Source organism: Trachemys scripta, chromosome 1 (genome assembly GCF_013100865.1).
Source record: "Trachemys scripta elegans isolate TJP31775 chromosome 1, CAS_Tse_1.0, whole genome shotgun sequence".
Lineage (NCBI taxonomy): Eukaryota > Metazoa > Chordata > Testudines > Emydidae > Trachemys > Trachemys scripta.
The window spans coordinates 215,989,745-216,013,226 of NC_048298.1; the positions used below are offsets into that span (position 1 = coordinate 215,989,745).

The 23,482-nt window shown below is 44.3% G+C and overlaps 2 protein-coding genes across 6 annotated transcripts in view; one reads left to right on the plus strand and one right to left on the minus strand.

Annotated features, from left to right (window-relative positions):
- Window positions 1-4,690: 4,690 nt before the first annotated feature.
- LOC117869956 (collagen alpha-1(II) chain-like) lies at window positions 4,691-10,216 on the minus strand. Of its 5 annotated transcripts, none has more exons than XR_004643869.1 (4): window positions 10,108-10,216; window positions 7,233-9,131; window positions 5,811-5,846; window positions 4,691-5,734 (listed from the first exon to the last, which is right to left on the minus strand). XR_004643869.1 is itself a non-coding variant. In XM_034757069.1 (3 exons), exons 1-2 carry the CDS (start codon window positions 9,802-9,804, stop codon window positions 7,275-7,277), a joined length of 1,059 nt encoding a protein of 352 aa, XP_034612960.1. In that variant the 5' UTR covers window positions 9,805-9,988; the 3' UTR covers window positions 4,691-5,846; window positions 7,233-7,274. The 5 variants fall into 5 exon arrangements, 1 of the variants encoding a protein (XP_034612960.1); XR_004643870.1 differs by lacking the exon at window positions 10,108-10,216 and adding an exon at window positions 10,020-10,058; XR_004643867.1 differs by lacking the exon at window positions 10,108-10,216 and having other exon boundaries at window positions 7,233-7,289; window positions 8,761-9,988.
- A 12,141-nt stretch (window positions 10,217-22,357) lies between these two features.
- ARHGAP6 (Rho GTPase activating protein 6) overlaps window positions 22,358-23,482 on the plus strand; it is a 475,738-nt gene continuing 474,613 nt past the window's right edge. Inside the window, exon 1 of the mRNA XM_034757089.1 lies at window positions 22,358-23,421. Within this exon, the coding sequence (XP_034612980.1) occupies window positions 22,897-23,421 (525 nt within the window). The 5' untranslated portion in view covers window positions 22,358-22,896. The remainder of the gene's footprint in view (window positions 23,422-23,482) is intronic.

Genomic DNA, 23,482 nt, shown 5'->3' on the forward strand with positions numbered 1-23,482 from the left:
CTGAACTTTTGATTAAAATACAAAATTAGCCATGTTTTGTTCATGAGCAGCTGGGTGCATCTCACAGCATGAAATAGCTGATGGTTAGAACTTATAATATTGTCTTAGGGTGACCAGTCCCTTTAAGGAGAGAAGGGACTAGGGATGCCTGTCCTATAATTAGCTACTACTTCCCAGCCTGAGAGGTAGGGTTAAGGTGGTCAGGTGATAGTTTAATGGAGACCTAGGCCTTAAAAAAGGAGAGAGCGCTCAGTCAGGGGTTAGAAGCAGAGGCAATGGGTAGGCTCTTGTGGGAGATACTGAGCTATGGTCTGCAGGAAGGTACTCCAGGGAATCAGCTTGGGGCCCGGTGCCCTTTACTAGAGCAAGGACGGTGACAAGGAACAGAGTGCACTAGAGAAACCAGCCTGGGGGCTGAATTCTCTAGCCCAGAGTCTGAGACACTCTTGGGGTGCCTCACAATACTTTGCTGCTGTAGATTCCACCTGGCTTCCTCACAAACAGCATGCAGGTCTTAATGGTAGCCTAGAAAGGGGATAAGAACTGGGCCCAGAGGGCGGGCTGAAGAGATGCCCCAAAGGTCAGAAGAATCTTTTGCTTGTTTGGATTTTTGCTACTGTAGAAGGAGTTAAGTTTTGTTTGTGACTTGGCCCTAGGGCTCAGGTACATCTCCAACACACAGGTGGGTGGAGAGCAGAGGAAACCTACTTTGGGGAAGGAAACTGAAGCAGGGAATGCCTGCAGTACCACACTCAGGCAGCAGAGGTTGATATGGGGGCAAGTATGCCCCACAACAAACATCAGTACCACAACTTTTAGTTGTATTTATTCCACACAGGAATAAATTCTTGCATGTTGAATCTCTAGAATTTTGGTACCTCGTTTGTTAAATGGCAAAGGACATTTTCTACATCCCGAATGAATTATCCACCACTACTAGTTTAAAGTAATTCATCTAAACAAGGTAGAAGTCTTATTTTTAAATATACGATTTCATTCCAGAGCCTTTAAATGGAATTAAAATTGAGAATCAAATTAAACAGTGGAGTGGAAGGCATTCTATGGCTAAAACTGTTTGCAATTGGAAAAAAAAAGAAAACATTCTGTTTGGATGTAAACATTCTCCTGCTATGCTAGAAACCCTAACACGGCAATATTGTGCTGGGGCATGAGACACGGAAAGTATTCATTAAACAAAGATCAAATATAGAAAACAGCCCAATTTAAAAAATATTCAGTTTTAATTATTAAAGAAGTCCCATTTTTAAAAATCTCATCTGTCCCTTTGCGAAATGCCCACTAACGTGCAGGACAGTAAGATGCTATTAGTTCTGTGATCAACAGTATTTTCCAGGAAGAAAAAAAATGAAAACCAAATGGAAATGTGTTATGCCCCAAAAGGAGATTAGGCTGATGCCACTGCATACACTAAAGATGGATGTTTTATCTGGCTTGACTAATGCTTTGTGATGCTTTGCTTTACTAAGGTCCAAACCTATAAACACTTACTCATGCGAGGAGGAATAGAATCTAGCCCTATACATACTTTTCTACCCTGACTGGCAAATCATATAATGCAAGGTCTAGATCCCTTACAGGAAAGAAGAGCACCATAAACATCACTCACAGTTGAGCTATCTCAAAGTACTACTTGCGCAAAAGCAGGGATAGCGAAGCTTAGACTTGGCACCTTTTCGGCTGACACCAGACCTGCTGGCCCAGACACAAAACAAGCCAAGTGCTCCAGTGTCAAAGAAAAAAAGAGCACTTTAGAATAGCAGTTGAAGCCACATCTAAATCATATATGGTCCTCCCCCCGCATATTAGAGCTCAAAGGTTATCACTTTGCTAGAGTCAAGTGTTTGGTGAGCAAAGGTTTCTCCAGATACAGCTCATTCAGCTAAAGAGAGGATGATAAGACAGTCACCTTATCAGTCAGGTCAGGATAATGTCAATATTATTTCATATTTCAAATGCTCAAAATTAATTTCAAATACTTTGGGTAGAAGTTACTAGAGGTGTTTTTATAGTGAAGAAACTCCATTAAATTGATGCTGCCTTTACTGTAACCTCACTCTTTTAGCCAATTGACACTATCAGCTAGCTCAAAGAAAAATCCCTTTGGCTATCTTAATTCTCCTCTGTTGTATGCTGCAGAAGAGACACAAGAGGCTTGGTGTTGTCAGTCATGTTGCATCTGCCACTTTTTCTATTTTCAGTGTTTTTAATTTGCCCTTTGCAACAACAATCAATGTCAAACCAGGACACTGAAAAGCACATCTGTGAAAACACGTTCTCTATTGTGCTAAAACTCAAAAAAAACATTTGAAGTTATCTCAAGCAGTACATACACTTGGGCCTGCTCGACTACTTCAGAATCCCACTACGTTGTAATGGTGCTGACTCTCCCAAGCAAGTCAGTTAATGCAAACTCAGGTCCCGAGCATTTTAGAGTATTTCCAACTAGAGATTCCATTATATTTGGTGAAACTTGGCAAAGAAAAAAATCCTGTGCACACAACTGGGATGATTACTAACCAAAGGCATGGCAACTTCAGTGTTCATAAGGGAAAAGGCCAGTCATTCCTATGGACAGAATGGGAGTTACTAGAAGTGCCTCTCATTACCTACCTGTCCACCAGAGAATAGCTCATCAAGGTGAACAATATAAGTAACTAACTGTTGAGGATAGTAGGAGGCTGTAAGGGCTGAGTTAAGCAAGTTCAGGGGAAAACAAATACTGGAGACAGTTAAGTTCAGAGGCAGTAGTAAGGCTATGTGTTTTCCATAACCCCTGGAGGAACACCTGTGCGGCTCTTACACAGTGCTTCTCCAGCAGAAGAAAAGTGTCATTGATGATAGTTGTGACATTCTGTATCTTGGGGGAGCACCCTGTAGTCCCCATATGCCTCATTTATATATGATTGTGATCTTACATATGAAGCATGCCTTGTAAGGTATCAGGGGAAAGGTTATGATCTGCTGAAAATCATTTGTCTATCCATATCATTAACACATATGAAATTATGAGAATTATGTTGTATGGTTGTCATTAAAACATGCTGTAAATTGGGGGAAATCAGCCAGATATTAGGTCCCCAGAGGCAACAGCAAGGAAAGTAACCAATGCCCAGGCGGGGTGTGAAACAACCCATCAACAGCCATTGTCCAGCAAGGGACCTACAATTCAATGACTCACCCACATGAAGCCACACTAGGGGAATTGCTCAACTTTGCCTGGAAACTCAGCAATACCCACCCAGACATGCCTGGACTTGTGTTTTCCAAGCACACGGACTGAGGGTATAAACCAGACACAGTGGCCACATGCTTGGCTTTTTCTCCTGCCCCCACCCGTGACGCAAGCAACAAGGACACTGAGAAGACTGAAGACTCCAACAGAGACCAGCCCAGCTTTAAGGGACAAATCTGTATATTAAGGACTGCAATATCCAGTGGGGTGAGAAAAACTGCTTAATCTGGTTGCTGCCCAGTCTAACAGGGTTGAGAGTTTAGACTGCATGCTTATATTTTATTTCTTTTGGTAACTAACTCTGACTTTTTGCCTATCACTTAAAATCTATCTTTTATAGTCAATAAAGTTGTTTAACTGTTTATCTCTACCAGTTAGTTTGTACAAAGTCCATGGCAAATCTGCTCAGATTTTGCAAAGGCTGGTGTCTATCCCGTTTCTATTGATAAAGTGGTGAGCTAATTAATAAATTTGCCCTACTCATCTTGAGCAGTGCAAGACAGTATATTCCTGGGGTACAGTGCTGGGAGGGGGTGATTTGGCTCTGATGCCTGTGTGTGTGTGATTCATGAGTGGCTCTGGGAGCATTCATGCAATATAGCTGGCTGTGGGGCTCCACATGCTGTTGTGCTGAGCAATCACAGCGCCTGGAGGGGTTTGCTGCTGGTCACTACCAAAGCATTGTGAGAGACAGCCCAGGTGGGAGAGTTAAAGGGACACAGTCCCACAATCCCAGACTGTAGCCCAGGGATCCTGTCACAATAGCATCAATGTTAACAACCATTTCCCCAGTCAGCACCTGCAGCAGTAGCAATTGGTGGGAGACAACATGATTGCTGAGTAGAGGAATTTTACAACAAGTAGTAAGAAAAGGAGGGTAACGAACAGGAAAATATGGAATTCAAATATGGCAATCCTGAGCACGTGGACAATGCATTTAATTAAAACAAGCCTTTTCAGTCTCAGAGCTATAAAATTAACAATTGCATTTTACAATACTAGGTGGTCCACTGACTACTGGAGTACTCATGGAGGCCCTGTTTTGGGACTTTCAAAGTGTTACTGTCTCAAGTACAGCATGAATTATCCAAGCACAACTATAAGCCATGCCAACTTCTGGACAACAGGAGGGTAGATATAAACATCTCTGCTAAAGTCATTGGAATGAGGTGTATTTACAGCAGCTGAGAATCTGTCCCCTGAATGGTTACTGCCCTCAGGAAACCCTTGTAAAACACACAGCCAAGTTCCAAGGAAACAAATAGTTCCATGTCCAAAGTATTTTATGTAGATGATCCTAGTAAAATTTCCTTCCATGCACAAAAACGTTCTGCTGCACCATCACAATGAAAAACCAAAAACACAAAGGGTCAGAAGGCAATTAAAGGGAACATGGCAGCACAAAGAAGAACAAAAAAATGAGTCTAAGGCTAAAAGTTAAGCACGACATTTTTATAAAAAAAATTTATTTAGATGAGGTCTCAAACATTTTTAATATGAATTTACAAACATTTCAAGTTAGTGCATAATATTGTGACAACCAAGAATGGGAAAAACAGAACAGATAATGGTTGATTTTCTGATACCTAATTATCATCTTGATCATATGCCCTAGTATGTGAGGTGAGGGGGGAGAAAAAACAGAACACTGGAAAAAAAAAAAACCCAAATAATTAAGCCATGATCCATCTAATCTAACTTTCAATGGCACCAGATAATAACCATTCATAACTTGATATTTACAATGCTAGATATACTATTGGGATGCATGGAAGAATAATTTGTCATCTCTATGTGTGGTGAAGAAGCGAGGTATGTATGACTGTCCTATGGCTTTTTTGAATGTGCCAATGGAAGTCAATGCTTCTTTTCCCCCAGAGGAAAAAGAGAGGAAATGTTGTGTGAATCTTATAAAACAACTGTCAACAGCTGCTGATCTATTGAATGTAGGGTATTATTTCAACTCAGTACATGTTGTTGCAGATATTCTTCATGAAATGGCAAAGTTAATAAAGACAAATATTTGAAATTTTTTTTTAAATAAGTGTAATACATAGATTTTGAAATATTCAAGTGTGTTCTTTTAAGGACCCAGAACAGCACAAAATAGTTTGCTTGTATGAGAAGGGACAATCTGGCAATTACAATATTCACTTTGACTTATACTTTCTATGTAGTATTTTAGAGTAGGATTCCCCTTCTTGAAGTTGTTTCAGACTTCATTCAAAGGCAGTTCAACTCATTCACCCTCCTGAATCTTTGCCCTCTTTAGATAGTCTGTGTCAAATGCTGCACTGCAAGTATTCCTACTGTCCAACAAACTGGCTTGATCGTAGTCCATTGCTACAACTGCTGGTTGGGTAAAATGAATCTCCTATGTCTTCTTTAGCAGAGCATGCAATGCAGCAAAAGCAGAGGTAAATGGGTGCAATAGAATACCTGAGCGCCACTTAGACAACAATGGAGTCAGGCTGTTGGTACCTATAAAAAATTCTGTATTTAACAAATGCACACACATTTAAATTTTAGAGTTAGTCAGTTATAGTATGTAACTCACCAATTTAGTAGGTCTGCCCTTCCAACTAGCTTTCTCCTTGAATGTGGTATAAAAAAAATTGAGAATTACCTAAAATTAATCTAGACATAAAAGTTTCAAGAAGTTGTCTCAGATGATGCACTGATGCCAACTATCAAGTCCAAAACAAAAACATCGTTTCTCACCCCAGCCCTTAAAAATTGTTTCTTGATTGCTTCCTTATGAAGTAAAGAGTGCCTCAAGTGTTTTTTGATTTTTTTAAAGTTCTTCTAATTTTTACATTAGAAATATCAAGTCTTGATTTTGTTCTAGCCGTGATCAACCTTCTGTAGAACAGGAGAACTGGAAAGAGGGGGAATAAAACATTACAACAGACTGAAATCTAAGATGTAGTTTTCACAGCCTTTAATTGTAAAAGGAAAGAATGTTTAGTCACACTGCTTCAAACTGAATTTTTTTATTGTTTTGTTTTTATGAAACAAACAAAAAAAATGAAAAGAAATATTCAAACAAACAGCTGGGAGAAAAGCTCCCTGTGTGAAGACAGCATCCCTTTCTCTCATTCAAGAAATGAAAAAGATTTAAGTTTAATGTGATGTTACTGTTCCATTTAGTTCTATAGTCTTCCAGCACAGACAACACAACTTTTATTTCTTGGAGACCATCTTTATACATCATAAAGGAGCAATAAATAGCTCAGGAAAAGAAATGTTTTCCTTTGCAGGTCACCCATAAGGAAAGCAACTCCACCACACTTTTGTGCCTCCACCAGTGCCCTGCCATGGAAGCCTCACACTTTAACTTAGGTCTGGTCTATAACAGATATCCTGGCATAGCTATTTCAGTTAGGAATGCTATTTTTTTTTTTAAACTGAAATAGTTATACCTGTATGTGCTCCAGTGTGGATGCAGTTATAGAGGTATGAGAGATTATTTCCTTATGGGAAGCTACACTGATATAAGCTCTTTTATACCAATACAACAGCATTCATGCTAGGGGCAGCTATACTGCTTTAACTACACTGATAGAGTTAACTACCATTATAGTTAAGGTGGATACAATTTTTCATTTTAGACAAGCCCTTACTGTAAAATACAAACATAAACTGTTTATCTGAACCCATTTAAAAGAACCCTCCCACACACATTTAACACTTTTGTATATGCTAGTAAGTTCTGACAGCTTCCTCAAATTCTTAGGAAAACCCTGCAAATTTGAGCCCAATCCTATTCCTGGTGAAATCAGAGGGAGTTTTGCCACTGACTTCAATAGGAAGAGGATCAAGCCCTCTGGTGCTTAATACAACAGCTGTTCCATACCCAGTACTAATAATTAGAAAAACCTTTAACAGAATTAAGAGTCTAATTAAGATTACAAACTGCAAATCCAATCTCTAACAGGATGAAAAAATATGTCTAAGATGTTATATTTAGAGTACTCACATGGTAAGATCTGCAGTGAAGTAAAAACTGATCTGCTACATTTCAGAAATGAGAAGTCTAAAGAGAGATGTCAGAACAAATTGCATAAGCATAGAGTATTATCATTACAAAAATGTACTAATGCCACAATAGCTGCACTGGGAGCTATTATAGTACTTGTGATTTGGTACACATTCTATGGTACCCATTTCCACTGTTTCTGCAGTTGGCTCAGACAAACCAGTTTTGATATGGTACAAAACATAGGACTTAGTGACTGATTAAATACTTGCAATTCTAGAAAAGTTATCTATCTCCAGATCATGCTACTACAGTCCCACCCTTTAACAGCTCTGTGTCAGTCACTATAAAATATAATATAGAATAGCAAGAATCCAAAAGGATGCATCAAAAATTCATTTGCCTCCTAGGGTCCTCAAAACTATTAAAAAAAGAATAGTGAATGCATTAACAAAGCCTTTCAACTAGCATACATTTGACCCGAGACTCAATATTCAGTCTTTGACCTTGTATATACTGGGGATTTGCTTTCATTTCAGTCATTATTATAACTGGACAGGTGCAACCCCTCATGTACACAGACAGAGCTGCTATATGTACTGGTGGAAGAGCTCCTCCCTGCTTCAAATGGAATATGCTACACCAGGTGTACCTTAAGGGTTGCACCAGTCCAGTTACACCGATGACTGTAATAATGGTAAATCCTCAATGTAGACAAGGCCTTCTTCTTGTGCTTTTGCACAAAGTAGGCTAAAATTCTTGTGGGTTTAATCTGTTGAATCCTGAGTTTGACTTGAATCCTCTATTCGTTAGAAGTGGTGCAAACTGTGCCCACCAAAACTCTGGTTTCTCTCACTTGCATTGACGTGCATCCTTGACCAGCTTTTATCTTTCACCCCACCTGCAGATGCCAAAACCCCCACAAATGACAACAGCAAAATCACATGCACATTCTGTTTTGTATATGAATAACTCTATCATTAGGAACATGTTTAAAACAATCATAGGTCAATTCTCCTGGTTTTCTTTCCCACCCACCCACAATTTCTTGGGAAGCAACATATTCTTTACAAAGAGGAAAAACAGATAGTTGGGGAGCCTTAACATTACAACAGTATCAATAACTAATTTCTCTTGGGTAGTAGCACGTCCAAAAAATTAATACAAGTAGGGAACACATTTTGTATTAAGTGTTCTGTTCTAACTTGCTGGAGCTTTGTTTACACCCTAAACCATGCTGCATTAGCCAACTAAGAATCCATAGTTGACTTTTTTAGCCAAATAATCTGTATCTGTTTGAAAAAAATCTCTAGACTATTAGCAGTGAGGCCCTGTCTCAACTCGAGTGACATTCTGAGCATTGCTGCTCTTCTGCTTTCCGTGGTCTTTCAATGTTCCCTCCTTCCTCTTCCCCTTTGGACGCACAGCATGCATGGGCAGCACCCTGATGCCCCTGGCACCTTGTACATTTCTGCTTTAATGCGCAGACAGTGTGGGAGCATGTGTCACTGTTGCAAGTGCGGCACACCTGACTTTTATCATCCGTCCTGGAATTTTGAGGCCGCAGTGGAGCCTGCTGGTCACCCGCAGCCTGCGGCTGCCTGGTTGTCGATGGCTTCAACGGGGCCATCCACTTCATCCAGAGATTCAAGTCAACATCCCCCCAGGCCATGGTGGGGTCCTTGGCCGCCAGCCGCCTGAAGTCCTCGTCATAGTGCAGCCAGGAAGTGCCGCCGTAGGTGGCGTGGAATTTGCGGATGACATCCAGGTATTTGAACATGGCCCCACACCTGTTGGGGTGCTTCTCGCACAGCACACTGGCGTACACCAGGAAGGCGGAGACCCACTGGTCCAGCGTGTCCCCCAGCCCCTGGCCAGGCTCGTGCTCCGGGGCCAGCTCTGTGTGGAGCAAGGAGAACAGGTCAATGAACTCCCCCCTCCAGATCCGCTCCTTGGTGGCCTTCGCCAGCTGGTAGCCCAGGGGTCTCCGCAGCCCCACGTAGGGACTCGCTGCCTCCGGGCAGGGCTCCCCCTGGGCGGCGGGCGGAGGCCCCGGCGAGCTGCTCGCAGCCTCCGGGCCCTGCGGCCCAACCGGGCCTTGCGGGGCCGCCGCCAAGGCCGCCTGCCGCTCCAGCCACCTGGGGTTCACGTACACGGTCCTCAGCCGCGGCGCCGCCCCCGCCCTGCTGCCCCCGGGCCCCGGCTCCCGCGCCAGCCCGGCCAGCTCCCGGAAGATGCCCAGCGCGGCGGGCAGGCCGCTGCCCTGCGCTCGTGGGGCCGGCGGGGCCAGAAGCGGGGCGAGAAGCGGGACGGGGGCGGCCCACGGGTGGGAGAGCCCGGCAGGCCCCGCCGCGCTACCGGGCGGGGCCGGGACCAGCCCCGCTAGGCCCAGCTCTCCCGGGGCGCCGCCGAGCACCTCCTCCCGCGGGGCCCAGCGGGGCAGGCCGAGCCCCGCCCGCTCCCGGGAGCCTCCCGCCTCTCGGCGCCCCGCCAGCGGCGCCCCCTGCGCCTGGGGGGGCCCCGGGGCTCCAGGCCGGCGCCGGCGGCGGCTCCTCCGCCTCCCACGTGGCATCGGCGCGGCTGGGGCTGACGCGCCGCGGGAGGCGGCGGCTCCAGCCCCAGTGGCGGGGCGGGGCGGCAGGAGCCAGCCCGCAGGGCCGCTGGGGTGGGGCGGATCGGTGCTTCCAGGGCCCTACAGCCGCCCAGGCCAGCGAGTCCCGTCTCTGCTCCCCGGAACTAGGGACCCGCAGGGCCGGCCCCGGCCCCGCCCCCGTGACAGGGACTCACCGCCGCCCTCCGGCCCGAGCTGCTCCTCCCTCCCCAGTTTTACACCCCCTCCTCCCTCGGGCAGGGAGTGCCTCCCCGTGGGACTCACATCTGTGTTCCGGGGTCCAATCGCAATGCAGTTGCCCTGTGTGCGGTCCCCCGCTTCATGCCCACAGCTTTCTGTAACCCACAACAGAGAGAGCTGCGGCGCTGCACTGGTTGTAAGCGGGTCCCCAAGGCTGTTGTTGCAGTCAGGGACTGTTTCTAAGACCCCACTTAGGGAAGCACGTGCTAGCTGAACTCAGTTTCAACACAATATAGCTATGGGCAGACTGTCCAACTCAAATCATGTTACAAGCTAAGGTCCCAGCAGGTACACAAAGCAGCTGGGTGGTAACATAGTTTATGATTGTGGCTAATCTGGGCAAAAGCATGGTTTGGTTAGTCAGGATGAAAAGAACGGGAGTACTTGTGGCACCTTAGAGACTAACAAATTTATTAGAGCATAAGCTTTCCTGGACTACAGCCCACAGGATGGACATGGCCAGTGTGAGCTACGTCTGTACCTGGGCTAATACATCTTTTTAAAACCTGGCTATAACATAGTTTGGCTCCTCCTGCCACACTATCCAGCAAATTCTGTGTTAACTAAATACAGTTGTTAAACATGGTTGCTTGCTCTGTATAGGTGAGGGTCTAATTTATCTAAAAACTAGGACCAGGTTTAGATGGGGCCTTTTGCAGGTAGCTCCGTTCTACTGAGACAATGTTATCAGTTTAAGGGGAGGGACTGTGGAAATAGATCCTGAGAGGGGACCATTCACCCCATGACATGGTGGCTTATAGCCAAACAGTTTCATTTGTGTGATAAACAAGTGTGTGTGCCACTGTTGCCAACTTTCACGCAGTAAATAAGCACCCCGACTTTCACAATAAACTAAAAATCAAGCTAATCCCATTTCAAAACAAGGCCAAAACAAGCGAATCCCTAAGAACCCCAACACTCTATTGACTGGTTTCAGAGTAGCAGCCGTGTTAGTCTGTATCCGCAAAAAGAACAGGAGTACTTGTCAAGTATCAGAGGGGTAGCCGTGTTAGTCTGAATCTGTAAAAAGCAACAGAGGGTCCTGTGGCACCTTTGAGACTAACAGAAGTATAGGGAGCATAACTTTTCGTGGGTAAGAACCTCACTTCTTCAGATGCATCCGAAGAAGTGGGCTGTAGTCCACAAAAGCTTATGCTCTAATAAATTTGTTAGTCTCTAAGGTGCCACAAGTACTCCTGTTCTTTTTACTCTATTGACTAGATCCCCCGGCGTGCAGTGTGCAGGGCCCGCTGTGCACCCCTGACTCTCTCCCCCACTTGCCCCTGCTTGCCGGGAGCCAATCAAAAAAAGAGAAGCAACAAGCTACAAGCCAAACAAGCAACAAACTACAAACAAAAAACTAGCCAACAAGCAGCTCACAAGCCAATTAAGCCAAAAACAAGCCCAATTTCTGTTTTTCCCCCCACGGGTTTGGCATGTGCTGCCGGTGATTCAGGGAACACAACACAGTAAATGGCATTTGAGAGAAACATTGGTATGAGTTTGTATTTGCAGATTCATTTAGCTCTTTTCTTTGGTTAGTAAGACTTAATTTCCTGTTGGAGTTATGTGTTCATCTGAACCTCTTGGCTGAATAATGTAATATGTTGGGAGTGTTTGATTTGGAGTGTAAAGCTGATTACTGAAAGGCTCTATCTAATCTATAATAAAAAATATTATGTGGGGGCCCAGCATCATTCCAGCTCCTTATTTATCTCATTTAAATATTAATTTGTATCTCTATTTATAAATAATTTATGTTTTTAAATATAATGTCCTTATGAATCAGGCTCTAGCAGATAAAGAGCTGCTGGTCTGAGTGAAGTCTGCTGACATTAGGAGGTGCCATAGCTACTTACCTGTGGAGTTCTGAGCCAGGTCAGGAGTGAGTAAATGCAAGGACTATGGAGGGAGCCAGGGTTCAGCTTCAGATCCAGTCACGTCTAAACCTTTTAGTATTAGGATGGTCCAGTCCTGTTCCCATTGAAGTCATTAACAAAACTGAAAGGTATTTGAGCCTAGATGCTCAAAGGCATTTAGACATATAACTCCCATTGATTTCAATGGGAGTGAGGAGCCTAAACACCTTTGAGGATCTGGGACATGGTTACTATCCTTCATGGACATTATGTTCACCCACTTGCCAACGGAAACAGAATTCTGAAGTCTTGCTTTCAGAGCACACCCCTGTTGAGTGGCAACTCTGAACAGGGTTAGACAATATGGTGGTAAAAACACCTCTATGCTGGTGGTGTATGCTACCACTTACACCGTGATGGAGATAAGGCCTCTGTTACAGACTTACCAACCCTTCCTTCTTCAGCTGAGGACTAGTAAAGCTATATCTTAGGTATCAGCCTATTGTGACATCACTGTTTTATTTAAAATCTCCAGTCCTCCAATTGGTCCTCTGACAAAACACATTAATTCAAGACTTGGAGTTTATAATGTAAGAAAGAAGCAGGAAAAAAAAAGATAACTACATATTTTTAATTATACTTGAGCCCACTTTGATACATTGTACAGCAGTAATGAAAGGATGCAAACCCTTTTTCTTTTTCTTTCCAATTCACTTTTAACTTAAGTTTAACAAGGTTTTAGTCACAGTAGCAGGAGGATCTGTGTTCAATTTGTGAAATGAAGAAGTTCATATTTTGTAGCAACTTTTCATTCATTTTCTGTAGTGACTATGAACAAAAATTACTGCTGGCATAAGTAGGTGCATGTCTAGTGATGAGTTTTTAAACATTTTGTTTTTAAATTCCTCTCAAGTAACTTAAAAAAAAACAACCCCCAAAACTCAACCTCTTACTAACTCTGAATTCATCAAACTGGGGCATTAGTCTTATCAGAATTCGTTGAAAGTTTTGTACAGCACAATAATTCCTCTAAAACTTGCCTGAGCAGCCTGCTAGCACAATAGTGAGTGTTGTAGGATCTATACAGTATTTATACTGACTCTTTAAAGGTTTCTGGAGATTGAGGTTTTCTTAGCTTTAGTCTAGATTTTTTCTCATTCATATTTGGTTAACTCCTTTTGAAAGTGTCATTCATGTGCCAATACACAGTAAAGATTTTTCAGTTCTGACAGCTTTAAGTAATACATTTTTAAAGTAATACATTATGTTAGGTTTGGCTGGCTCTGGGTTATATGAGTTTAAAAAAATAGTAATTAACTGGTTTAAGATATCATTTTGTGTTGATAGAACTCAAATATGGCTTTGACTTAAAACAATAACAATTGACAAATTCTGGGATCCAGTGGCACATGCAGGCTGGAATTATGGTAGCCAAAGGGCCTTGAGAAAATATATCTTTAGTTAAGCAGGAGGACAGTGGTTTCTTAGGTCTGTCTGCAGCATGGCTCAGGGCAAAACTCCATTTGTGGGGACTGAAGCTGATTCAGAATGAAACTGATGAGTGGAAAGGAAGAAGTCATAACAATTAACTTAATTCATTCCTCAGAATTTCTCTCTCCGCAATCCGATTGCTTTAGTAATCCATATTAATTCTACTACTATTTTTTTTAATATACTTTTTAAAACTTGAAGGAAGTATCCTCAGACTGAGAGTGGCTGGTCAATTATTGAACAAGATAGCAACAGGATGAGTTCAGACATTAAGATTAAGATAGGGCAAATAGTAAACATTCCTTCTGGAGCAGGGGACCCAAGTAATAATTCTTGCAGAATTTAAGCTTTCATTTTACAAATGTTAAGATAACCTTCCAAATGTGAATTGGAGCTCCATTACCTATGCTGCTGTTAATAATTTACTAAAGATTCTAGACTAGGCCTACTCTACATTTATAGTGACATAGCTATGTTGGTCAGAGGTTGAAAAACCACACCCCCTAGCATCATAGTTATGCCAACAAAACCCCCAGTGTAGACACACAAGAGATCTTCTGCTGGCATAGCTAATGTTGCTCAGGGAGTTGGTGTTCCTACACCAGCAGAACTCCTCCCGCTGTTGGCATATGTTGCATCTACAATAGGGACTATGCACTCAGAGACTTTGTAGTGTAGACATAGTCCTAGGCAGCCTCTGAAAACCCTGTGGGCAGCAACATAACGAGCAATCGTGCCATATTATCAGCATAACCGGCAATCAGTGTCATATTACTGTTTCTTGAGAAAGCTATAAGCAGCAGCAAAGACAGACATTAAAAGTGTTCGCTTTGGTCTTTTATTGTGTTGCCTCCAGACCCTCTGTTCTGACAGTACCAGCCTTATCTGCTTGTTTATCAGCTTCTCACACAAACCTCCACACATCTTTTTACACGCTGCCCTTTATGCACGGAACTCCTTTTCTAAAGTAATCCGTAAATCCCTACTGTCTCCTCCTTCAAATCCCTCCTCAAAATCCACATCTGTCATGAAACCTATCAGACATCAGATACCTAACAATGGTTAGGTTGAGGGAGGAGGGGAGGGAATGCAGACACTTGGCATCTACTTCATTTATAGCCTTTTAAAAAAATAACACAGACCATATCATTGTATTTATTTGAGTGTATCTCTTTCCACATGCCTCATATGTCCATTGTCTAAGGCCCTGATTCTGCAACTGCCTCTGTGTGGGTGGACACCAGTGTTGAAGTCAAGATAGCTCCTCATGCATGCAGGGCTTTGCCCCTATGGAAGCAGTGTCAGGGTCTGGGCCTAAAAATATAAGCTCTTCTGAGCAAGACATGCATCCTTGTGTTAGCACAACAGGGCTCTGATCCTGATTGGGGCTCTTTGCACTAGTGCAACATAAATAATAATAATAATAATAATATAATTAATAATAGTGGTGCAGAAGGCTAAATATACTGGAAGTGAGAGAAAGGGTAGAAATATCAGAGAAACCTGCCTTAACTGCCAATGGGCTAGGGGAAGGATAGGAATAGTAATGACATTCAACTACCAGGAGTGTCTGGGTGGAATGAAAAGATAATAAAAAAGCTCATTCACCAAGCAGGTAGAAGGGAGCTGGTCTTCAAATTTATCAGATATCTACTACTCAGAGTGTCATGCAAAAGAGCAATGGCCAGAAACAGCAACCTGTTAGGAATCTCAGTACCTTTCCAGCTGGACTTCTCAGCAACTTACAAGTGCCACTGGGGGGAAAAAATGGTTATCAGCTGGTAAACTTTTCATACTCTGCAGTAATGGAGTTTGAGCTGAGTGGAGGTTAGTGCTGAGTAGTAAACTCAAATAGTAGCTAGCAGAGGTAGGAGTTAATAAATACAGCACATTCAAAATTTTAGTCATGCAGTAAACAGCAGGCAGCAAAAAGGGAATTTTTGGGTGCTGTAATGTCATTACATTAGCAGGTTGTAACAAGTGAGGAGATGGGCTAAAGAACGAAGCAAAAACTGAAATAAAGAGTGGCTAATGAAGGATCCAAGGAGTCTGGATATGAAACATGCAAGATTCCTGTTTATGATTGAAGACAATGAAAGATATATGCAGTGCAATTTGTATTCGATTGGAGAGAGGCATACATGTCAGTTGAAGTCTCAGGCTTGGTCTCCATTACAAAATGTTGCCATCTGAACACGGTTGTGAACATTTGTGATGATAAAATGCTGGACATGATGTAGCATAGCAGTCAACATAGATCAGGACAAATCATGTTCAGCTTTGTGGTAGCTAATTGTGTTTAAACCTTACTTGCTGAGCTGAGTTTAAAGCACTGGTTGCACCTATGGCCTGGTCTGACTACAGGGTTTGGTCAATGTAAGTTGCCTCGTGTCGACCTAGCTGTGGAAGTATTTTCACGTAAATTTGACTCCTGCCAACGTAAGTGCCTCTCTCCACTGGTTTAGTAACACCATCTCCCCGAGCAGCATAGAATCATGGTCGACATAATTAGGTTGATGCAATAGCAGTGTAGACACTGTGTTGCTTATATCAACTCTCACTAGCTTTGAGGAGCCATCTCAAATGCCCCATACTGACAATCAGGGCCAGATTAAGGCATGAACTAACTAAGCTACAGTTTAGGGCCTTGCTATATGAGGGTCCGCTACAAAAGACAAAAACTGACTCCATTTCAAATTTTATCAAAATCAGTTGATAAAGGAGATATGGGAAAAAGAAGATTCTCTCTAAATAGAGACATTTTTATTCAAATATGACAAAAATATACACATCTAGTTACACAAATACCCTTACCCTTCACTAATTGTTCATTATTGACAGGCGGGAGGCCAGAGCTGAGAAAAAAAACAATAATTGCACTTGAAAACTTAGTATTTCTACGAGTAAGTCTGCTTTCAGTCACCTAAGGCAGCATTTTGTTGGCCAGCTGCTATTCTGACCGTGCCTTCATAACTCATTTAAATAAATAAATAATCGCACTGCCGATAAAATCGGGAAAAATGTGATGTCATTGAGATGGCAGTTTCGTGAAGCAATCCTGCCAAGCTCATACTTGTATGGGACTCATCCTAGGAGTGACATCATGTATAGCATCCCCCTTGGCTGGTAATAGCTGGAAAGCCACCATCTTTTGTTTACAGTTCCGCACGCTCAGTCGTATAGTGCCTTTGCTACTGGTTTTCTTAAGTGTTAGTGCAGGTGTAGGCAACCTATGGCATGGGTGCCAAAGGTGGCACGCGCGATGATTTTCAGTGGCACTCACACTGTCCAGGTCCTGGCCACCAGTCCGGGGGGCTCTGCATTTTAATTTAATTTTAAATGAAGCTTCTTAAACATTTTAAAATCCTTATTTACTTTACATACAACAATAGTTTAGTTATATATTATAGACTTATAGAAAGAGACCTTCTAAAAACGTTAAAATGGCACGCGAAACCTTAAATTAGAGTGAATAAATGAAGACTTGGCACACCACTTCTGAAAGATTGTCGACCCCTGTGTTAGTGTGTTCTTTTGATCTGTACATATGTTCAATTGTGTATTTTAGTGTGCACGCCACTTTCTGCTTCATGTGCTATCCATGCTTCACATGATTGAGTTTGCAGGTGAACACACACAAGCGATTTAATAACTGGGGTGACAGTATGCCAATGTAAGTTAAGTCAACATAATTTTGTAGAGTAGACGTGGCCTATGATTCTGATGATCCATCTCTATGTTGCTAAACTGGCACTTGTGACTGGTGATTCAGAGTTGGATTACTCGCTGGAGATAGGCAGATAGTATACAGGACAGCCTTGAACAGGGGAAGTGGAACCATTGGATCCCTTCCTCACTTTGTGGACAAGTGCAAAGGGAAACAACTGTGCCTCCCCCCTGAAACAGTAACCTAGGGAGCCCTTCCCCAGTGATGGAGCATTGGGGAGGGTATGAGAGGCGATTCAGGCTGCATTTTACAGCTGGATTCTCTGGCTGATGATGTCCAGGTGCATTTCCCACAGGATAACTGGGGAGAGCATGACACAGCTTCAACTCCCAGCATCTCTACTCCTCACTCTTTTCTTATCCCCATAATGTTCCTTGATAAGTCTGGAGGAGGGGGAGAGGAAGAGAGCTGATAGCTGCAGCTCTATCAGTCATGCAGCCAACAGCTCTGCAAAGAAGTTTGCACAGCGCACATGGGTTCCAATATTGCTAACACTCTATCATGCAGCTCCAAAACCAAGGTCAAATAACTATTCATATTTTACATTTTAGGCCTTCTTCTTGGTACCACATGTAACCCTTCAGCCAGGTGGCGCTGACAGCAACAAGGGCTGGGTTAAATATCTAAGGGTTCCTCTTAACATTACAAAACCTAACGAGCGCCACCCTCACCCAGATATCTGGGTAAACTAAATACTACCCCATGCTGCCTCTAAGAGGCAATACTTCCCCAATCACAAGCACTGAGTCTGTGTATAACAAAAGAAAACTTTTATTAACAGCAGAAGGAATTCAGCATTAATTTGGGAAAACACTGCACCAGTGATACAAAAGTATGCAAACCATAACTAAACACCAACCCAGCAGAATCTTGGGCAGTGTCCTTTGCTTTAGTTTCTCACATAATGATGTGAAAGTCTGATGGAGGAATGTCCTTTTAATACACCACTCCCTTTCGCGCCATAGCGTAGCTAGCTATTCGCAGTCAGCAAAGTCACACAATTCAAGGGTACATTTGAATGGGTTCACATCCCACTCATGAAGGGGAGGTTGACTAACACGTTTGCTGCTGCTCACCACTGTCACCATTGTCTTTGTCACTGCTTGTTGCAACAAACTTTGTTGTTTCTCATTGCTGTCTCTGCTGCCACTCGTTGCTGCATTTGCCACTGCTCACTGCTGTCTCTGCTGCCTTTGCCTTTAGCTGCAGTATCACATTCTGAGGTTCCTTCACTTAGCCCAGTTCTTAGTGATTTCAGCAGGTAGTGAGGAAACTCACTACTACATCCTCCACATTGTCTTTCATCACAAAACTATCCCCACAGCTCATCAGTGATTTCAACTCTAATAACCATTGAGCAGATACATTGAATTGAATCTGAATTAAATACTCTAAATTGAATCTTACCATCTGTCTTTAAATATAGGAAGGAAAAAAATCAAATTTTTGTAACTGGGGTTCTTTAAACAAAGACTTTAACACCAGATATTCACCCCTTTTGACTTTCACTTGAATTTTTCATCACTACCCCCTGCTTAGTGAGTGAGGTTAGCGTTAGGGAGACTCTCCTCCCCAAACTAGGGCATATTAAGTACAGTTCTTCTATCCTTTACTCATTAAATGGGGATAACAACATTTAATTAACCATGCATTCAAGACCAAAGTGAATTTTAACCCAAAACAGCCAAAATTGATCACTTTGACAAAGCGGGTCTGCCTGATGATCACCTAGGCAAAATAGGTGTGTCTATGCAAATAAGGTATGCTCTTGAGTTCTTTTCCCCCATGTCACGGTGCAAGGCAACTGCATCTGTATTTCCAATGCTTAATTTGTGCCAGGGCTTGCCAAGACTGAGCTCCAGAAGCTCTAGGCTTGGCAGTTCATAGCCCCGGCACCTCTGGGCTTGCCGCATGAATTATGAAAGTAAAACAATTGCTTGAGCCCTGGCACTCTTTCATTACAAATTAAGCACTGTGTATTTTCCCTCCATGATCCAGCAAGGGCTCCCATTCTCAGGCTTCCAGCTCCCCTGGCTCTCACCTCTCTTGGGTGGAGAGACCCACACCTCTCTCCCTTTTGACCAGAGTATTTCCAGGCTGCATAGTTCCTGCCTTCACTGTGTATTTCCCAGCACAGACATGTTGCCTAAGAACGCTTGGTTGTTTTCTCCTCAGAGATGGTTAACAGGGAGAATTGCTACAGTTATAAGTTACAACAAAGCTTTTTCTATGCAAGTCTAATTTTTTATTAAGGTAAAAAGCATTACACAGAAAACATATGAAAAACAATAAAATAACTTACCCCCATGCCAATAAGCTTACCAGAATTAACCCCAACCCTAATAGGGATTCTGGCAGGCCCAGTCCTTCCAACCCCCCTACCTTAAGGATTGAGGGTCTGTCTGTTTGCTGTATCAGGAAGAAGGCTAAGAACCAGTTTAAAACTAAGATATTTATCCAAAAAGTCTTTCCTTTGTTGGTCCCTGGAGAAACTAGTTTGAACAAGTACATGTATACATTTCCATGGGGGTGGTTTCTCTGGAAAGGTTACAACCTGAGTGGATTTGCCTAATCACCCCTTGCTGTTCTCCTATTTACCCTTCCCATGAAAATATAAACAATAACACATACACAGTTGCATTTTAATACAATGGACTCCAAATCTATTAACAGAATTCAATCAAGTATAATTCAGTAAACTTAATTGAGTAGTATATTGCAGGAAATTGTCAGCCTGCCACACCCCACTTCATCACTAGGTGGCAAGGGAGAGCTCCTTCAGATGTTGGCTTGTACCTGCATGAGACCTCACTGAAAGCATTAGTTTGAATGCAAAATTTAGCTTTAAATAGAACCTTAACTGCAACATTAAGTAGGGGGTAACTAGCATAGTCCAATAATTAATCAGTGGAACAGTCTCTCATGAGAAGTGGGAGAAGTTACATCTTACGATTTAAAAAAAAATGAACAAAGCACTTGAAAAACATAGTGTAGAGAGAATCCTTAATTTGAAGGTGGATGGCTGAATATGCCTCTTCTCTCTGTAGGTCTAATGGCCAAAAGCTTCAGAGGGGAAAGGACTCTCTACTCCCTCTACTGCTGAAAAGGAAAAAATTCCTCTAGTCATCATAATTATACAACATAATTATACATGAACTTAGATTTCATAGGATGTGGGCTCCCAGAGAAGCTTGAGAGGGAAAGAGCTAATTTTCAAGCAGTCGAGATTCTACGCTGAGGTCCTAAGTGCTCTTGGCTCCCCTCTTTTGGGGGCTTGCTGAAAGAGGCAATGCAGGCTGATTACAATGTTGAGAGAAGATGTAGAGAACAGAAGAACTGAGTACACTACCATGATGTCCTGCTTTTCCAGCACTTTAATAAAGTTGAATCACTATGCTGGGGTAGGCAGTTGTGGTTCCAGACAATCATCTTTCTTAGGACTAGAGATAAATATTCAGACACTCTACTACTAATCCCTGATCCCAGCTATGAGTGGGGTTTGGTGGATGAGTGAGGTCGGTGGTATGGTCCAGCCACTTTTAATACCTGTGAAACATTCTCACTGGTGGGTGGGCTGGGCGTTAAATGGATTGCTGGAATGGGAAGTGTATTTTACTCTTTATTTGCATACATATGTGTGTATGTGTGTCTATCTATTTATGTTATGTTGCTGTGTTTTTCCAAGCATATGACTGTGTTATCTTTCCCTTAATAAAGATATCCTTGTTTGTACACAATGTGGGAGTGTGTTTGGGAGTGGGGAAGTCCTGCCTGTGAAGGGAGTGTTTGGTTTTTCTAGGGTTTTGGGTGGGGTTAGTTATTTGTTTGGATTAGTTATTTGTCAAGAGTGACCCTAGATATATTGAACCCGGCCTTTTTTGCTGCTATTAACCACGTGGAAAAACACACATATGTCTTTATTTTTGATTACTATAATAATGCTTGCTGTTACCCCATGCCATCCACATGGATTCTTGTCAGATGCCTCTTCTAAATGCTGTTATTCTGCTGGAAGTTGTCAGAGAGGAAGCAGAGTCTGAACTCAATATAGTAGTTTTCTTATTCGTTAAACAAAATAGAGGAATCTTTTCAGTTGGTACAGGATGGGAAAAAACTCAAAAAGCAGAGGATTTACATTAATTTACACCAGTTGAGGATATGACCCATATAAATAGAAGCCACTTTGCCTAGTACTTTAGCCATTCCCTGAGTCTTTCTCTGAAAACGTCAGGCTGAAGGAACAGCCCTATAATGGAAATGTATAGTTATATAAGCATTCTGCAAAATTATGCTCTATAGTAGTATTTATGACAGATTATAATCAGATGGGAATGCGCCAAGTGATTTGATATGGATGATTTACTGGGCTTTCTCCAACCAGGCATTGGAGACAATAAGGTTGAAAAAAAAGTTTTTGAACATTCACCAAAACCTTTTTGAAGCAAATGCACTTTCCATTATAACAAAATTCTAGCAAAATACTGGGAAATAAGTTTACATCGAATGCTCTTTATTGATACTTCATTTTACTCCCCCTAGGTAGAAACAGGTTCAGCGGAAGATAAATGACAAATCCAATACCACAAACGTCAGTCTGCGCAAAGCTCCGGTCAGTGCGTTTGTCAGTCGGAGTATAAACCAGCGAGAAAGCCAGCCCGCGGGCAGCCCACACACGAGATCCACCCGGTAGTCCGGGGCTCTGGGCAGGCCCCGGCAGGAACAGCTGTGGGGCGAGCGGCAGGACGGCGTGCAAGTTTGCAGAGCACCTGCTGCTGCTCTATCAGACCTGGCCCCGCTACTGAGTTAGTCCCCGACTCCCAGGAGCAATAACCATCATTCATACACCTGCATAACAATCGAAGGTGTAACGCAAGCTGTGCTTATCCCGAAGAGGGAAAACACGTAACACGTGTAATGAAATCCTAGGTCGGCTCAAGCCCTGATTCAATATGCGTAAACATCCTGCCATGAAACCCAATAGCTGTGGGATAGCTGACAAGGGACTACAACCAGCGAAACAACCCGGGAGGAGCACTTGCCCGCTGGGCGAGGGTGGCCCATTTTTAACACCTCCTTCCCCTACTCCGACAGGCAGCGATTGGGGGAGGGGTCCTCTTCCTGTGGCCATGTACTTCCCTGATGGTCACATGCCTGGGGAAGTTTCAGCCGCCTTTGGATATCTCCCACCCCCGTTTCGTTCCCCAGTAGTTCACCCGGCTGCATTCGGAGCGGCGCTTGGGGATGCGGGGAGCGCCCGGCCGGGGAGGCAGCCCCAGGACACCCGGCTGCTGCCCTCCCCTCCCACCGCGTACAGAGGGGACTGGGCAGATCCCGTGCGCATCGCTGCCGCGGGGGGAGTGACTCTGGCAGGCTCCAGAGCGCTGCGATAAAAGCTCCCGCGGCTGCTGCCTCCTTCCCTCCCCTTTTCTTGGCTAACCCTAGCCCTGCTCCCCCCACCCCCAGGCGCAGTGACCGCGGCGGCTGCAAAGCCCCAGCGCACACAGGGCGCCCTGCGGCCAGCATGAGCCTCCCGCTGCCCGCGCCGGGACCGGCCCCTGCGGGCTCCACATCTGCAGCAGCAGCCCCGCGCGGCGCGGGTACCCGCTGACCGCCCAGCTCCGGGACCCGGAGTCGTCGCTCGCTCCGCGGGGCGGCTGAGAGGGGGGGACACCCAGCCTCCTGCCCCCGGCCCGGACACACAGACATTCCCCGTAGCGCTCCGGGGCGGCCGCCACCATGTCCGCCCAGAGCCTGCTGAACAGCGTCTTCTCCTGCTCCTCCCCGGCCGCCGCCTCCTCCAAGAGCCTCTCCAAGCGGAGGCTCCGCCAGACCCGCAGCCTGGACCCAGCCATCATCGGCAGCTACAGCCGGGAGGAGGGGGACGCCCCGGCCAGGACGCCCCGAGCCCGGGCGGCTGGCGGCCCCTCGGCGGAGTGCCTAGCCGCCTTCTCCTCCCGCGCCCTGCTGCGCCCGGGGGGCGGCCCGCTCTGCGGCTCGCTCTCCACTCCCAGCACCCCGCTGGAGAAGTCCCCCTCGGGCAGCTTCCACTTCGAGTACGAGTCTAGCCCCCGGGGCAAGAGGAACACGGCCTGGGAGCTGCCCTTCCTGGCGCGCACTCCCTCCGCCTCCGCCCTCAGCGCCCCTGGCGGCGGCGGCGGCACCAACAGCATCTTCTCCTCCCCGAGGAAGTGGCTCCAGCAGAGGAAGGGGCAGCAGGCGCCCAGCAGCCACCCCTCCTCTTACATCGTGTGGAAATCCGAGGTAGGACTCCCCTTCAGCGCGAAAGTCGCCCCCCCCCGCCAGCTGGGCCGAGAGAGGGGGC

Bases quoted from the DNA above. Each gene is read 5' to 3' on its own strand.
- LOC117869956 (XM_034757069.1), bottom strand. From the start codon at position 9,804: ATGCCACGTGGGAGGCGGAGGAGCCGCCGCCGGCGCCGGCCTGGAGCC.